General features: G+C 42.3%; 1 protein-coding gene across 2 annotated transcripts in view; it reads right to left on the minus strand.

The window, feature by feature from the left end:
- The window catches only part of PSEN1 (presenilin 1), a 71,213-nt gene extending 55,068 nt beyond the window's left edge, over nt 1–16,145 (minus strand). Inside the window, exons 1-4 of one of the 2 annotated variants that reach the window (XM_066343089.1) lie at nt 16,014–16,141; nt 8,370–8,519; nt 7,400–7,478; nt 7,171–7,310 (exon numbers count right to left, since the gene is read on the minus strand). In XM_066343089.1, the coding sequence (XP_066199186.1) occupies nt 7,171–7,257 (87 nt within the window). In that variant the 5' untranslated portion in view covers nt 7,258–7,310; nt 7,400–7,478; nt 8,370–8,519; nt 16,014–16,141. Of the gene's footprint in view, nt 1–7,170; nt 7,311–7,399; nt 7,479–8,369; nt 8,520–16,013 lie in introns of both variants that reach the window. The other variant, XM_066343088.1, reaches the window with a different exon arrangement.
- Between the last annotated feature and the right edge of the window lie 2,437 nt (nt 16,146–18,582).

Here is an 18,582-nt window from a genome sequence, read left to right on the forward strand (position 1 = left end):
AATCATCAGTTTTTCGTTGCGACACCTTAGTTGTTCACTGATTGCTTTCTCATATGTGCCTTGACTGCGGGCCTTCAGCAGAACGAATAACCCCTTGCTCTAGCCAACAACCTTGGGTCCAAGCTGGTGAGCTTTGTTCAAGCCAGATGAGCCTGCGCTCAAGCTGGCGAACTCGGGGTCTCGAACCTAGGTCCTCTCCATCCCAGTCCGACGCTCTATCCACTGCGCCACCGCCTGGTCAGGCTCTTGTGACATTTCTATAGGATAAAATTCTAGAAGTGAAAATGCTAGGTCAAAAGGTATATGCATTTTTAGATTTAATTGCCAAATTATCTCCAAACGACATGTGTATTTGCAGATTCAAATGACTTCAAATATATATTCAACTTTCATGAAAAGTATATGAGAATCTTTGTTTTCCGCACACCTTTAAGCAATGGGTATTAATTTTTGCTCACTGATAGATGAAAAATAATCTTTATCTGATTATTAGTAAGGTTGAACAACTAGTTTTTTCATGTGTTTATTGTCATTTTTATTTCTTCTTCTTCTATCGTATATACTACAGGTAGCATTTAGTAATGTTGCTAAGTTATTCATAAGAATTCTTTGTATATTAAGATATATCTGTCATTATGCATTATAAGCCTTTGCCCAGTTTGTTTTACGAGCCTGTTCATGGCAGTTTTTGCTACACTTATGTTTATAATTTTGTATTGCTGAATAAGAAATTAGGTGATTTTATTGTACAAGGAAAACAACTTATTCTTACAACTCCCCAAATTGCAATGTTTTTCAATATACCTTGCACATAATTATAATAAAAGTTCACAAACAGTGCATCCTACTTTTTTCATCTAATATTATCTCATGTATACATTCTCATGTAATAAATAGATAGCATGACTAAAAAGTTACAATGTAAAAAGTTATGTTATTTTGACATAGCAATAGTCTGTATATTATTTACTTACTTAAAATGAAAATTTATTTATAAATTTATAAAAATAAGTTGTGCCTGACCAGGCAGTGGTGCAGTGGATAGAGCATCAGACTGGGACGCAAAGAACCCAGGTTTGAGACCCCGAGGTCGCTAGCTTGAGCGCGGGCTCATCTGGTTTGAGCAGGGCTCACCAGCTTGAGCCCAAGGTGGCTGGCTCAAGCAAGGGCTAACTCGGTTTGCTGTAGCCCCCCAGTCAAGGCACATATAAGAAAGCAATCAATGAACAACTAAGGTGCTGCAACGAAAAATTGATGCTTCTCATCTCTCTCCCTTCCTGTCTGTCTGTCCCTATCTGTCCCTCTCTCTGACTCTGTCACAAAAAAAAAAAAAAGGTTGCAATCCTATAAGACTTTAAGGATAGTGTTAGGATTCCTACAATTAAAAATGTGAGGCTCCTAAGGCAGCACTATAGAAAAGAAATTAGAGCAGTAGCTTAATTGAAGAACTGGCAAGATGTGTGGAAAATCTGCAAATATTAATCACAGGCAATATGCTTCCAACAGCACACACAGTTCCATCAGCACATGCCTAAGCTGTTTGATCCCCTGGAGTCAGGGCTCACCATTACCTTAACATCAAGGAAGACTGCCATTTCCTTGAAGAGTGACCATTAACTGATTGGAGAGAATATTTAACATTTATAGGTCTGTTGTGTTAGACTTGAACCTAGAGATTTGTTTTATTTTTTTTAAGACAAACTATAAAGATAGAAGCCAAAAATTTCTGACTTTATTCTCATACAAAACCAAGAATTTTCCTCTAGAGGTCACCAAGATTTTAAGTTACTTTTCATTTTGACGTAACTGGGAAAACAAATTAATTACTATAAACAGTATAACACTGTCAAAGGCTGACTGACCCTGTGAACCCAATTCAGTTTAAATTTAGGTTACTCCTTTCATTTATTTTTATTTTCTCCTCAAGGCTCCAAGTACTTGCACACTACCTTATACAGCTTATAGGCTGCTTTCGGTTTAATTTTATAGGATTTCTCACACTTAAAAACATGACCCACCATCATCTCAACAATGAGGTCAGTTCTCCCAAACTATGATTTCCTTAAAACTTAAAGTTCTTGGCCTGACCTGTGGTGGCGCAGTGGATCAAGCCTAGACCTGGAATGCTGAAGTCGCCGGTTCAAAACCCTGGGCTTCCCTGGTTAAGGCACATATGGGAGTTGATGCTTCCTGCTCCTCCCCCCCTTCTCTATTTCTCTCTCTGCCTCTCTTCTCTAAAATGAAAAAAAAAAAAAGTTAAAAACAACAAAGTTCTTTGCATTTAATGTAATAAATTTGTTTATTTTTTATTTCTTCAGTAAGAGACAGTGGGGGGCAGACAGATAGGGACAGATAGAAAAGGAGAGAGATGAGAAACAATCAACTCACAGTTGCAGCACCTTAGTTGTTTATCGATTGCTTTCTCATATTTGCTTTGACTGGGGGGCACCAGCCGAGCTAATGACCCCTTGCTCTAGCCAGTGACCTTGGGCTTAAGCCAGCAACCTTTGGGCTCAACCCAGCGACCATGAGGTCATGTCTATGATCCCATGCTCAAGCTGGTGAGCCCATGCTCAAACTGGTAAGCCCGCAATCAAGCCGGCAACTTCGAGGTTTCAAAGCTGGCTCCTCAGGGTCCTAGGCCGACGCTCTATCCACTGCGCCACCACTAGTCAGACTATATATAGAAGGTCGTTTTAAGGAGACACAAAACAAACTTACTTGTTTGTAAGAGTCAAAATTAAACAAATAAATTAGGCCTAGACGAGGTGCCCTAATAGACCCAGGAAGGTACCACTGAGAACATTAGCACTAAGACTAATTAAAATTAAACCATTAATGCCTGACCAGGCAGTGGCGCAGTGGATAGAGCGTCAGACTGGGATGCAGAGGACCCAGGTTCGCGACGCCGAGGTTGCCAGCTTGAGCGCGGGCTCAACCGGCTTGAGCAAAAGCTCACCAGCTTGGACCCAAGGTCGCTGGTTCAAGCGAGGGGTTACTCGGTCTGCTGAAGGCCCGGTCAAGGCACATATGAGAAAGCAATCAATGAACAACTAAGATGTTACAATGAGAAACTGATGATTGATGCTTCTCATCTCTCTCTATTCCTGTCTGTCTGTTCCTATCTATCCCTCTCTCTGTCCCTGTAAAAATAAATAAATAAACAAACCATTAACAAATGTAATTATCAATAAAAATCCTGTGTCAATTGTAACTGCTTTATAGCACCCTGTATTTTCAAAAGGATATTTTCTTTATCAGTCACTAAGGTGGAAAAAAAGGCAGAAAAATAACACCATGAAAGCCTCACAAAGCCTGAATGTGAGGAGTATCAGTAATACCACACTTAACAATGGAGCGCTAAGTGCCACACACTGTTCTTGAACCTGGGTAGAGAGAAGTAAACAAAGGGGATTAGTGCTTGGCCTCAAGCAGCTTACACACGGGGAGGAAAGTAAACAAAATCTACAAGTGAACAGGACGCTAGAAATACTATAAGAGCTGTACACAGGGAAAGCAGCCCAAGGGTGCAGAGTGCCACAGGGCAGGGCAGGAGGGGAGGCAGGAAGGCAAGGCCTCACTGATCAGCTGACTCGTGAGGTGACCTGAAGGAACTGAAGGGAGCCATTTGAGAAGAGCAGGACAACCAGGGCTCCAAGGCAGAATTGAGGAAACAGTGAGTGAGGGATGGGTAGTAAGAGATCAAGAGAGCCGAAGGGGGATAGGGGAGAGGTTCAAACCTCAGGATCAGATTTTATTCTGAGATGAGAAGACTTTGGAGGGTTTGGGTCAAACGAGTGACATATAACTGTGCTTTTTTCAAAATGTTTTACTTATGGAGTCTTTTGTTCAAAGGATCCACAGAGCAAAAGCGCCTGACCAAGCAGTGGCGCAGTGGATAGAGCGAACTCAGGTTCGAGACCCCCAAGGTCGCCAGCTTGAGCGCGGGCTCATCTGGTTTGAAAGCCAACCAGCTTGAACCCAAGGTCCCTGGCTCCAGCAAGGAGTTACTTGGTCTGCTCAAGGCCCGCGGTCAAGGCACATATGAGAAAGCAATCAATGAACAACTAAGGTGTTGCAATGCGCAATGAAAAACAAAACAAAACAAAAACTAATAATTGATGCTTCTCGTCTCTCTCCGTTCCTGTCTGTCTGTCCCTGTCTATCCCTATCTCTGACTCACTCTCTGTCTCTATAAAAAATAAATTAAAAAAAAAAAAAAGAGCAAATCAAGCTGCTGACACAATAATACAGGAGCAAATTCAGTCTCTGTGACACCCCTTTATCAGCCCAGTACTAAGGCACAAGGTACAAAGTCCCCTCTCCCTTCAGTCACACGGTCCTCAGGCTACACACTACATGTTTACAGCTTGGGTTCCCTTTCAGGGCTTCTCTTGATATTTATTTTAACTTGATTTCACTTGATTAAAAACATTCTAGCAATACAGTGTGATCTGCCTCTGTTGACGATATCTCTGAATGTGGTCAATTTATACTTTAGGAAATCCTTCCTCCACTAGTGTTAGTTCATCTATCAGTAATGACTTCCCAGTTTGCTATATTCTAATCATAGGTATCCCTCAAAGTGTACTTGTGAAGCCATATTTCCCACATTTTGACCTTTAATTGGAATTCTAAATCTTCAGAGTGTGAGGGAACTGCTGGCCCATGCAGGGCTCCTGTTCACTGCTTGTTCCACGGACTAACTAACCCTCACAGATTTGGCTGGTAGTCTTCCAGCCTTTGTGACAGCTCTGAGTGACAAGTACACACTAGCCCACAGGGCAGTCCACAGAGAAACTGTGAGAAAATTCTTACTGACCCGGAACCCGTTTCCTGGTATCTTCCACCACCCGTTCTGCCCTCTGGTTGAAACAAAGGAAAGCCTGATTCCCCTGCCCTCGTGCACCCTGCATAGCTTACAGTGGCCTTGTGTTTTCCTCCTTCTGGCTCTACTTCTAAAAATTCTACCAACCCCTCAATCCCCCAACCATCTCACAGGCCGGCTGTGGAAACTACATTCCATCTGCAATGATTAGCTAACGGCCATGGGCAGATTTGACGCCTCTGTGTTCCATGCCATGGATTACACCCCATTCCTATTCTCTTCCTTGAACTCGCTTAGGACTTCTACACTTCGCCTAGCATTCATCATTGTGCATTCTGTCAATGAATGTTTACGGAGCCCTGTCAGGAACTACACACCGTACTGAAAAAATAAAAGTATATAAAAATGTACTCAGCCCCATCATTAAAATGTCTATATTTCCTGAAGCAATTTATAAATTCAATGCAATACCAATTAAAATACCAATGACACACTTCAAAAATAAAGAACACATATTCCAAAAATTTACATGGGACCAAAAAAGAATACAAATAGCCTCAGCAATCTTGAAAAAGAAGAATAAAGTGGGAGGTATCACACTTCCTGATATCAAGTTATACTACTAGGCCATTATATTCAAAACAGCTTGGTACTGGCATAAAAACGGGCATATAGATCAATGGAACAGAATAGAGAACCCAGAAATAAATCCACAACTTTATGGACAACTGATATTTGACGAAGGAAGTAAGAGCATACAATGGAGTAAAGACAGCCTCTTCAACAAATGGTGTTGGGAAAATTGGACAGCTACCTGCAAAATAATAAAACTAGACCACCAACTTACACCATTCACAAAAATAAACTCAAAATGGATAAAAGACTTAAATGTAAGTCATGAAACCATAAGCATCTTAGAAGAAAACATAGGCAGTAAGCTCTTCGACATCTCTCGCAGCAATATATTTGCTGATTTATCTCCATGGGCAAGTGAAATAAAAGACAGGGTATACAAATGGGACTATATCAAAATAAAAAGCTTTTGCACAGCTAAAAATATGAACAGAATAAAAAGACAAACTACACAATGGGAGAACATATTCGACAATACGTCTGATAAGGGGTTAATAACCAAAATTTATAAAAAACTTGTAAAACTCAACACCAGGAAGACAAACAATCCAATCAAAAAATGGGCAAAAGAAATGAACAGACACTTCTCCAAAGAGGACATACAGATGGCCAACAGACAGATGAAAAATTGTTCAACATCACTAATCATTAGAGAAATGCAAATTAAAACCACAATGAGATATCACCTCACACCAATCAGAATGGAGCTCATTAACAAACCAACACATAAGTGCTGGTGGGGATATGGAGAAAAGGGAACCCTCCTGCACTGCTGGTGGGAATGCGGACTGGTGCAGCCACTGTGGAAAACAGTATGGAGATTCCTCAAGAAATTAAAAATCAAACTGCCTTTTGACCCAGCCATCCCACTTTTAGGAATATACCCCAAGAATACCATATCACTGATTCAAAAGGAGAAATGCACCCCCATGTTTATGGCAGCATTGTTCATAATAGCGAAGATCTGGAAACAGCCCAAGTGCCCGTCAGTGGACGAGTGGATTAAAAAGCAGTGGTACATATATACAATAAAATACTATGGGGCCATGAAAAAGAAGGAAATCTTACCATTTGCGACAACATGGATAGATCTGGAAACTATTATGTTAAGTGAAATAAGCCAGGCAAAGAAAGAAAAATATCATATGACCTCACTCATTTGAGGAATCCAATGAACAATGTGAACTGAGGAACGGGATTGAGACAGAGGAGGGATTAAAGGGACCAGAGGAAAAGAGGACAGAGGGAAAGGGGATGATAGGATGGGATAAACCTGAAGGGAAGGGGGAGGGCACTATTGGAAGGGGGGGAAGAGATGTTGAGGGGGAATACAGGGGGGGATGCATTTGGGGCGACACTAGAATCTATGTAAACACAATAAATTAAAATCAATAATAAAAAAAATGTACTCAGCCTATCAAAGGTTTAAGAGCAAGATAGGTAAAGTAATAAATAGCTGAGGAAGTTGGAGAAGCTTCAATGGAAACAGTGATATATGAGTCAGTAATGAAGTGCACAACACCCATGTCTCACATAGCCAGTGTCCCTAGCATAAATGGCACAATGCTTTGCCCTCAGTTGAAGCTCAGAAAACGTGAATTTGATCAAGGTGAGAAACCCGCTCAGTCTCCTCAGCCTCTTTTGGAGGTGAGCGAGGGTGATCACTGAATCCGGTCTGGCAAAGGCAGTTACAGAGGCTGACACTGTACCTGGGTGCGTATAGTATTGCTCAGGTGGTTGTCCTCAGACATCTGTGCATTCTGGAAGTAGGACAGGGGTGCAGGTAACTCTGTCATTGGAGCAACTGTACAGAAATACCTTTTCACAGAAAACAATGCTTCCTGGGTTTCTGAAAAAAGGGAAGAAACAATCCTTTGTACCTTACAATTACTTTCATTTTTTAAATACTTCATAAGTTACATTCAGCAAATAACAAACCTTTCTTTCATGTGTTCTCCAGGCCAAGCTTTCTAAGGACTTCACAGGCTGCCGTCACTTGTAGACTCCAGGATTAAGTCTGAAATAGGATTTTATCAGGTTACCCAGAATTGGTTAAATCCTAGTAACTCCACTCACACCAATCTGTAAACCACAAACTTATTAATTTGCCATGACCTCCAGCCAACAAACTTTTTTCAGCTCAAGATACTTCTTTGGTAATGAGAGTTATTTGAGAAACCAAATAATTCCAGTCACAAAGATACTCAATGATCTCAGATTTAGAGCAAAAGAAGCTGAATACAGGGGTCCTCAGATTATGAAATAGTACCGTTCCTATGACAGTAATGTAACTCATATTTTGATGTAAGTCAAAACACACCCTGCTAACACAAATGGAAGACTTGGGCTTTTAACAGTCCAAAATGGCATAGGTAAGTGTACTGGGGGATGCCAACTCTTTCACTTATATCTGCATTACTGTGTATTCTTCCACCACATACAACCAAACTAGTTCGCCCATGTAATCTGTAAATTCGACGCTAACTCACGTCTCAATTTTTTTAAGTTTTTATGGGAGTGAGTGTCATAAACTCGAAATGACATATGTCGAGACTGTCGTAACCCCAGGACCCCCCTGTAATCTTAAAGAATGTTCTTATCAACATTTCTTTTTCTATGCTGATCATTCAACCTAATTTTTATAACTCCATTGTACTATATTTGTTTAGTGCTTTTAATTTTGGAAAATTCTATCATCTTATTCCATCCTTACCACAATGCCCAAAGGCAGGGTAAACAGGTAACATAAATATTTTTTAAAAGTAGAAGGAACAAAAAAGAGCAGAAAGGAACCCAAGTTCAGCAATTGGGCCTGACCAGGCTGTGATGCAGCAGATAGAGCACAGGCCTGGGACACAGAGCTCCCAGAATCGAAATCTCAAAGTCACCGGCTTGAGCACGGGCTCACCTGTTTCTGCACAGGGTTGCTGGCTTGAGTGTGGGATCATAAATATGACCTCATGGTCGCTGGCTTGAGCCTTAAGATCGCTGGCTTGAAGCCCACAGCCACTGGCTTGAGCCCAAGGTTGCTGGCTTGAGCAAGGGGTCACTGGCTCGGCTGGAACCCCCCAAAGCACATATGAGAAAGCAATATTTATTTAAATATTTAATAAAGCATATATATATATATTTTAAAAGGTAAACTATAATGAGAATATGGCCATTTTAAGTAGTTTCCATTATTAGCTTTCCACTTACAGTATCTGTTCAGCTATTAGGAGAAACCATAAAAACTGATTATTATACTGGAGTTTTCTCACACAAATCTTGCAAGAATCAACAATATAGTAGTCACTTTAGCATATCCCAATAATATTTTCAAAAGCACACACAGTGCATTTACATGTGAAAAATTAAGGCTCAAAAACGGTAAAAGAATTTGCCAGGGCATGATTATGGAGCCACTAACACCAGTTCCAGAACCCAGGTTTTCTGATGCCTAGGCCAGGTCTTTTCCAGTTCACCCAGAAAGCTCAGGCTTCCACTGAGGCTCTGAAGATCAAAACGCTACAGAGCAACCCTCCCTGAAAGAGATGCTTTTTACATGGAGCTCAGTAGGAAGAAGAGGCAGGCAACAGGGTTAAGCTAGGTCTTCAGTCAGGCCTGGTGAACAAACAAACATTGTTGGTACAAAGAAAGAAGCAGGCAGTCAGATTTGATTCTGGTCCAGTAACAGCTGAAAACAATTGATGACTCCATGGAGAAAGCCAATGACTTCACTGTTCAGGCAGCATGGCAAAAGACTCTAGTGGACTTTATAACATTCTTAGCAGTACCCTGAGAACAAGAAAACACAGTTGTTGGGTACTAGGATCCCACTCACGTGGGACTAGGATAGAGAGAGTGGGGATAGGGACAAAAGTAGACCTTGCTATTTTCTCTCCCTGGCTGCTTGCTAAAGACTTTCTGAGACTGACAGAACATATCTGAATTTACTGCCATCCATTTCCTTTTCTTCAAGACACTTGCTCAATCCAACAAAGAAAAAAGAAATCCTTTTCTGATGGGCAACTATAATTTCTATTAAATACAAAGAGACTAAAGAAGAGAGAATACAAATAATCTTGAAACTTAGATGTGCTTGCTAAACAGAAACATCTAACCAGAAAACCTTCTATCAGCACTTGAAAAACTATTGACCTGGAGCGCTAAGGTCGCCGGTTGGAAACCTCTAGGATTGCCTGGCAAGGCACATACAGGAAGCAACTACTACTAGTTGATGCTCCCTGCTCCTCCCCTCTTTTTTTCTCTCTGTCCTCTCCTCTCTCTAAAGATCAATAAATAAAAAAATCTTTAAAAAAGTATCACAGGAGCAATGTATTAAAACTCCCACTTAAGGAAGCAGCAACAGAAAAGTACATCTCTGCGTCTCACTTTATCCGAAGGTAACAACCAAACCCCAAACTCTTATATAGCATATTTACTTAATTATTGATATAATTTTCTTTCTTCATTCTCAGAGATAAATGTATACAAAATTTGTACTTCACAGAAACAAATACCTTCATGGAGACGTTTTATCATGATCTTCCTCAAGTCAAAGGGTTTTAATGACTTTATCACTTGACTAGCTTCTCCTTCATTTACAAAACTACCAAAAGTATTTATTAGAAAGCATCTTTGGGCCCTGGCTGCTTTGCTCAGTGGATAAGAGTGTCGGCTCAGAGTATGAACATTCAGGTTTCAATTCCCGGTCAGGGCATACAAGAGAAGTGACCATCTGTTTGTCTCCCCCTCTAACTCTCCCTTCTCTTTCTCTTTCCCTCCCATAGCCAGTGGCTCAACTGGTTTGAGCATGTCCCTGGGAGCTGAGGATAGCTGGGTTGGTCCAGGGTGCCAGCCTCAGGTGCTAAAAATAGCTCAGTTGATTTGAGCATCAGCCCCAGTCAGGAGTTGCCAGGTAGATCCTGGTCTGGGAGCACTTAAAAAGAAAAAAATTTTTTTTAAGTATTGTTGTATTTTACTGCTAAGTTTTCAAGGGTCAAATGAGCTTATGATTTATACTTTCCCCACAAAAGTATTTAATCTGCTTTGATAGTTTCTTCCTGGACAGGCAGCCCAAGTTCTGATTATATGGATAGGCTGGGAAAGCCTCTATTTGTTTTTAAAAGTTCACATTCAACAATAAAAGTAACCAGTCTCCAAAATTTACAAAAATAACTTGAAATTAATTTAAAATTTCAGGAAAACATCCTGAAAAGACTCTTCCGAATTTTTAAAAGACTAGGAGCTAATAATTTCCCTAGCCCTACAAGAGGCTTTGTGAAAGTGGTAGACTCTAAAAAGAGCAAGGATAGTGATAGAGTCTATTTGGTGATTTTTTTTTCCCTCCTTCCATCCCACTCCACTTCTGTGAACCATCTGTGGTAGATTAGATTATCCTTCAGCAAATATTCACTCCCTCCCCCAACATCCCCAAGAGAAATATACTTCCTCTCTCCAGCGCTGCTGGGCTTGGCTCTATGACTTAAGTTTGGCCTCAAGGTGGGTGTAGTATATGACCCACCCCCTGCCTTTGGCCACAGTCATGTGACCTGCTTTGCTCAATAGGATCTTAGCATATGTGGCAAAAACAAAGATGCCTGAACTGTGCGTGTGCAGTAGGTAGGCCTTTCCTTCTTGCACTTCTGCTGTGGCCGTGTGAAGAGCTTACTGTGGGTAGCCTCTGTGCCCTTCAGCCCTGGCCCCAGGATAAGCCATGCACAGCAAACCAGCCCTAGCTGATTCATAGACCTACATCCAGAAGTAGAGCTTTGAGTGCCACAAGACACTGAGTTTTAGGGAAGTCTGTTATGAGAGTTTTCATAGTTGTTTTAAAAAATACTGGTTATGGGGAAATGAAAATTAACAAATCCAGAATCTTTCACCTAAAACTCTTATGACTAAATGCGTTTAGAATTCCTTATATTTTTGGATTTTATAAAGGTAATATGATGCAAATACCAAACTTTAGTATGCCTCCTTGGGGTCTTAGAACCACAAAATCAAACACATTAATAAATACTTAGTGGTCCTGGCATGTTGGCTCAGCGGTAGAGTGTCAATCCGATGTGTGGAAGTACCTGGTTTGATTCTCGGCCTGGGCACACAGGAGAAGCGCCCATCTGCTTCTCCACCCTTCCCACTTCTTTCTCTCTGTCTCTCTCTTCCCCTCTGGCAGCCAGGCTCCATAGGAGCAAAGTTGGCCCAGGCACTGAAGATGGCTCCATGGCCTCTGCCTCAGGCGCTAGAATGGCTCCAGTTGCAGCAGAGCAATGCCCCACATGGGCCAAGCAGCAGCGTCCCCTGGTGGGCATGCCGGGTGAGTCCTGGTCAGCTCCCCCCACCCCCGGCTTCTCACTTCAGAAAAATATTTTTAAAAAATGTAGTGAGGCCCTGGCCGGTTGGCTCAGTGGTAGAGCGTCAGCCTGGCGTGCAGAAGTCCCGGGTTCGATTCCCAGCCAGGGCACACAGGAGAAGCGCCCATCTGCTTTTCCACCCCTCTCCCTCTCCTTCCTCTCTGTCCCTCTCTTCCCCTCCCGCAGCCGAGGCACCATTGGAGTAAAGATGGCCCGGGCGCTGGGGATGGCTCCATGGCCTCAGGCGCTAGACTGGCTCTGGTCGCAACAGAGTGACGCCCCCTGGTGGGCGTGCCGGGTGGATCCTGCTCGGGTGCATGCAGGAGTCTATCTGACTGCCTCCCCGTTTCCAGCTTCAGAAAAATACAAAAAAAAGAAAAATGTAGTGAAATATATAAGTAGTCTTAAATTACGTAGATTCAGGTTAGATTTTTGCTGTCAAATGAATTATGAGCCTGAATGGTGGTGGTATAGTGGATAGAGTGTTGACCTGGGATGCTAAGGATCCAGGTTTGAATACCTAAGTTGCTGGCTTGAGCATGGGCTCATTCAGCTTGAATGGAGGCTCACTGTGGATCAAGTAAGTTTGCAAATATGATATACTGTATATGTTTGCTCGCTTACAGTTTGCACTGGGTGTGGGGGACAGGCTGTAAGCAGATAGGATCCTTATAGCCTAAGACTTAGTTTTAAGACTAAGCCTTTTCCATCCTTTTAATCCTAAACTCTTCTCAACACTAAGCTTTTCCCCACACCCTTGACTATTGCATGATGTGGGGTGGTACACGCTTATGAGGAATCCCATTTATGCCTCAGATAAGTGGCTTTATATCAGAGACTTCCTTATTTGTACACTGGCTTAAAGTTCTTGATTTCTACACTATGAAATGGGGGCACACCGGGGGCTTAATCTCTCTCAGTTCCTTAAACTAGCATTAGAGGAGAGAGGCAGCCAAGATGGCGGAGTGCTGAAGGAGAATCCAGTTTGTGCAGAGAAGAGATGGGGAACAGAGGTGAGTAAGGCTAGTGAGGTAGAAATCTTTGATTCTAGGAGTACTCGGATGAGTCAGTGGCTTTGGGAGCCCTGAATGGAAAGGGAAGTGTTTTCCCACGGTGTGTATTTCTCGCCCGCCAAGTGCGAGCTAGAATTAAAGCTAATGGCCCACCAGTTCTTGCCTCTGTTGTTTCTTTACCGTCTGTCCGAATCAAATGCGAACTCGCACAGGCCAGGCGGCTGTGATGGTGGCCATGGCTACTGGCCCCACATTCACCAGATTGAGCATGGGATCATAGACATGACCCCTCTCCCCCATAAAGGCACATATGAGAAGCAATCAATGAACAACTAAAGTGCCCCAACTATGAGTTGATGCTTCTCATCTCTCTCCCTTCCTGCCTGTCTCTCACTGTGTCTCCGTCTCTCTCTCATGCTTTAAAAAAAAAAGAGAAGGAATTATGAAAAGCTTTTCAGTTTTTTCAGGGACTTTTTGACTTCAGAATTGTACATATGGAACTATATGTATAATAATAAGAAATCCCCTCCCCAGAAAAAAATGATTACCCTGAGTCACTGTCTCAAGTTCACTGTGGAAATGGGGAGAATATAACTGTTAATGAAAAAATGATACTAACATCTAATTAATTTGTAAATCATTGGCTACACATTCAGCAATGCTTGCAGTCTCTCTTTTGCTGTGTAGATTAACTTAAGAAACTATTGTAGGTATTGTGAAAACCGAACATTATACCCTTTAACCAACACTTACTGGGTTTCGTCTCCATACCCAGACACTGTGATAAGTGCTGGAGATGCTACCGTTTCAGATAATGCTTTTGTTTACTCAGGAGCTTACTATCTGGAGGGGAAGACAGACAAGTACCTTTCTATATTAATTGCATGCTGAAATAAAAATATTTTAGATGTACAAAATTACATAAAATACATTATTCAAATTAATTTTACCTAGTTTGTTTTACCTTTAGAAAATTAAAAATTAACATTTGTAGCTCACATTGTGTTTTGATTGGGCAGTGGTGCCCTAAATCGTCAGTTTCTTCTGCTACAAGAGGCCTAATATAGAAAATCCCTGACAACCCTTCTCCTTCCTGGAGCTTCCCTACCTTCCTCAGCTTCTGCGACTCTGCACTACAGAGGTGTTCTTCCCACCACTCCTTCTCCTCAGATGGCTGGCTGCTCCTTCTGCCATCCCCTCAGTATATGTGTTCCTGAGGTCTCCTGTTCCTTTCCTTTCCTTAGGTGATCCCTCCACTGCTCCAACATCAACTGACAAGTCTATTTAAGTGGATCTCATGTTCACAGCTCCAGGACTATCCACAGGACATTCTTACCTGTTGGCACTTCAAAGTGATTCTTCCAAATCACTTCCTCATCATCCTCTCTAGAATAGATCTTTGCTCCTAACTTCCTTATTTTTGTAATCATCCCCCACCCCCATTCTCCAGACTTAAAGTCTCCTAGTCAACTTTACACTTCATTCCTTGTTCAACTGGCTGTCATATATCCTGTTCATGATTTTCCTCCTTTTTAAGCCTATGCTGTCACCACCACTGAAGATCAAACTCTCATTATTATATCTCATTTGATTATGCAAAGTCACCTCAATTCTCTTATCCGTTCTAGCCCCAACTACCAAATTAATGTGCCTAAAGCAAAGCTCTGACCACAACAGTGCCACATTTTCAAATCACCTTCCAAATCTGCCTGGCATCCACCACATCTTGAAGGAACAGTATGAGGAGTCAGAGTGTATCCAAAGAACTCTCTCCCTACAATATGATACAATAGTGGCAAAGCATGAGCAAAGGGAACCTGGATTTGAGAGAGAGGAAGAGAAGTACATAGCTTTGGTGACAGACAAATGTATCTTTCCTGCTAGGATGATTCTCAGAAACTAACTCCAATCCTCAGGTTCTCCATAAATGGAAATTCATGCAGCAGATTAGGACTACTAGTAGCAGCCATTAACTTAAAATCCAGCAATAAATGGTGTCCATTGAGAGGAGAGTATATCCAAAACTGTGGGAACTGTCTACCCAAAAACCAGTAGAAGAATGGAAAACCAGAAGATAGATGCTATTTCTATCACTTATTTTGGGGGTTGGGGAAGAATCCATGCACTCCGATAAATTGGTTTTTTTCATTAACAGCTTATTAATAAACTGGGGGGGAGGGGTGCTTAAGTTAACTGAACTCTGCAAAAACGGTTAAGAACTGAAATGTGCCCTGAAATTAGCCAAATGCAACAGGCTCCAAGTTACTTTCCTGTTTTTCTTTACTTCGTAACACTTAATGTTCAAACTGAATCACTGGACACATAGGATCCAGAGGGCTCCTGTCTGTAGTACACCTTATGATTATTATGTCCTCGCCGCTTCAACTCCACAGGTGAACACTTTTCCACTGCAAATGGTAATTCAAATAACAAGATTCCTTTAACCAGATGTGATCTCTACCTGCCTTAAACTTCAACAAACGCTGTGACCTTCAGTGTGCTCTGCCAAATAGTTACTTGCACAATACTCTCACTTCCCATAGTAAGCCTTGAATACTAATCATGATCAAAGCAGGCAAGCAATGCTTTAAAATTTATTATTAAATTACTTTCCTACAAGAAGAAAACAATACAAGCGGGAAGAAAAGGCAAATATCTAAGGCACAGGCAAAGCGCCGTATATACATGCCTTGTGACAGGTCCGATCAAGGTAAAAGCATCAGATCCTGTCTTCCGCCTCGATTCTGAGACAGAAGGAACTTAGCCCTAAGTGCCAATCGCTCCCCGTGGACAAGGACACACTCTGCAAGAGGCGCGAGGTTTTAGCAGTTGCTCAACTAGGCTCCACTCAACGAGCTTCCTCTTTCTCTGCTCCACTCGTCGAGACGGTCAATCCCAGCCCGAGGCACCTGCGCCCCGAAGTATCTTAGGGAAGCCAACACTTCCGGACCGAGGCTCCGACCGGTACTCTCGCTTCAACTTGAGCACTCGCCATGCCCGGAACCCGAGAAACGGGCAACCCCTGCTTACACCCCACACGGGGTTCCTCTGTCCCCGCTCGGCCGCGCCCAGATCCTCATCCTCGAGGACATCGCCTCTGCGGCCCGGACGATGACAAAGAACTGGGCCGGGCCCGCGGCCGCCAGTACCGACACTGGATGAGGGGCGCTTTCCTCTCTCCCCGGACTTCCCATCACGCACCTACTCCTTCCTCGCCGCCGCCGCAGTCCGCTCGCAGCCGGTTTCCTAGCAAGCAGCGGCTGTTTTGTTTCCGATGTGAAACCGCGGCCTCCGGAGCTGACCGGCCCAGGCCCCGCCCAAAAGGCTCCGTCGATTTCGTCATTTCCGGCTCTGGCGTCGTTGAAGGCCAGCGGGCAGGCAAAGGGGTGGGACCTAGAGGGGTCACGGCGGAGCCCATAAGCAAAGGGGAGAGGCTCAAGAAAAGGGATGGAACTTCCGACGGTGCGCGGATTGCGGGGGAGAAACCTGCGCTGCAGCCAGCCTCGCACCTCTACAAACCCGCCTAGAGTACTCGCATGAGTTTTAAAGGGACGCGAAACAGCTTGAGCTGGACCAGTTTCTACATAAGCCGGGCCCATCGCGTGCTTCTCCCGGCCTATAAGTTACAGCACCTTGAATCTAACGTTTCATTTTTTTTTAACGTTTATTTTGAGTTTAGAGAGAAGGGAGAGACAGGAACATCAATTCGTTCCTGTATGTGCCCTCACCGGGCTTGGAACCGGCAACATCTGTGCTTCCGGACGATGCAGTACCCAACTGAACTACTCTGTCACGGTATTATTTCATTTCCCAAACTTAATCAGCCGCACCACAAGCGGATGTAATTAAAATTGTAAATACCTGTGCTCTCCACCCCCTTCCTTACTGAATCAAAACTTCTGGTAGGTGGAAAGAACCTGAGAAGCTGCGTTTTAAACATCGTCTGGGATTCTTGGGCTGCAAATTTAAGAATTTTTGTAATCCTGAAACCTAAAAGTACCTGACACACAATGAAGTCAGCTACCACCACTCTGTGCACGACAATCTAAGAGTCATGGACCCAACTGATATGTGATGTGGCAAACTCGAGTGTCATTTAATTCAAACAACATGGCTTGAGAAGAACTTTTATTCATTTTTGTTTAGAGAAATTATCTTTCTTCCTGAGCATGTTAGATTGCAATTCCTAATTTGGCCTTCATATGAGTCAAGTAATAAAATGAAAGGTAAAAAAATCTTGTCAAAGATGAAAAATGTAAGCATTCAAATGCAAATAAATATTTTAATAATTTAACAACGTTTTTAAAAAACCTACCAGTTAATCAAAAACTATAAGCTCACTTTGGTCTACAGTATGAATGCAACAATAACAGTTTCTGGTGTTTGAATTTCCCAGTATTATTCTTAACACCTAGACTGTTTCTTTGCCTATTTGGGATTTCTTCTCATAATCTTTATATCCAGTAGCATTCACAAATCAATGTCACCATCTTTTGCTGACAAAAACTATCAATTTCATAATGTTAATAGAAGGCTAAAGTATCACCTGGGAAAATTAGTAACCATTTTGACATAAGACCTTTCAGCAGTTTTTCCGGATAGAAGTGGAAACATTTATAGAACTCATTATAAAGAGTTGGGTAAATAAGCCTAATATACACATTAGTATACCTGCTTACATTTACTTGCATTAAAAAAATTTTTTTTACTCCTTACGAAAGGAGAAAAAAATTCAGTCCAATTGACTCAAGCTCAGTTTTCTTACTTAGTATACACAACATCCAGTATTTGTGAAGAATACCTGAAACAGCACTCCCCACAAAGGCATTGTTAGCCTTTACCATTACATAGTTTATCAGAAAGCACTATCACAAGATTCAGAGTAACAACACAAAGTTCTCTAAGGGGGAAATGTTCTGGGACTCGCTAAGAATAAAGCCTATAATATTAAGAATACAAGTCATCCCTTGCCATATCGCAGGTTTTTTCGCAGTCTCACTGTATTGTGGATTTTTAAATTGTATATATCTAATTTTGTATCGCGGGATTTTGTAGTATATAGGTATTTTTATGTATTTATTATTTCAATTATTTTTGTAGTAAAATAAACAAAGTAAGTGTGGGAAAGGTTAATAACAGTGTGGGAAATGTTTATAAGAGTGTGAGGAGGGTTTTAAGGCTTTAAAATATACATAAATAATAAAATAAATATAAGGTCACTATTTTGTGGATTTTCACCTATCCTGAGGGGTGGGGGGTCTGGAACCTAGCCCATGCGACAGACTAGGGACCCCTATAGTTCTCAGGTCTATTTTTGGAAGAAATTACTTAATACTCATGAAGATATAGAATTGTATCTGTTTATTTGCCTCAAAAAATGTTTTTCTCTTTAAAATCTACTTTAAAAAGAAAATTAAGCTGCATTTAATAGTGACAGGATAAAATACTAGTACTCAGTAGATACCTTAAACTGCTAATCAGCCCTGGCCGTTTGGCTCAGCGGTAGAGCGTCAGCCTAGCGTGCGGAGGACCCGGGTTTGATTCCCGGCCAGGGCACACAGGAGAAGCGCCCATTTGCTTCTCCACCCCTCCGCCGCGCCTTCCTCTCTGTCTCTCTCTTCCCCTCCCGCAGCCAAGGCTCCATTGGAGCAAAGATGGCCCAGGCGCTGGGGATGGCTCCTTGGCCTCTGCCCCAGGCGCTAGAGTGGCTCTTGTCTCAACATGGCGACGCCCAGGATGGGCAGAGCGTCGCCCCATGGTGGGCGTGCCG

This window comes from Saccopteryx leptura, chromosome 6, assembly GCF_036850995.1.
Source record: "Saccopteryx leptura isolate mSacLep1 chromosome 6, mSacLep1_pri_phased_curated, whole genome shotgun sequence".
In the NCBI taxonomy this organism is placed as follows: domain Eukaryota; kingdom Metazoa; phylum Chordata; class Mammalia; order Chiroptera; family Emballonuridae; genus Saccopteryx; species Saccopteryx leptura.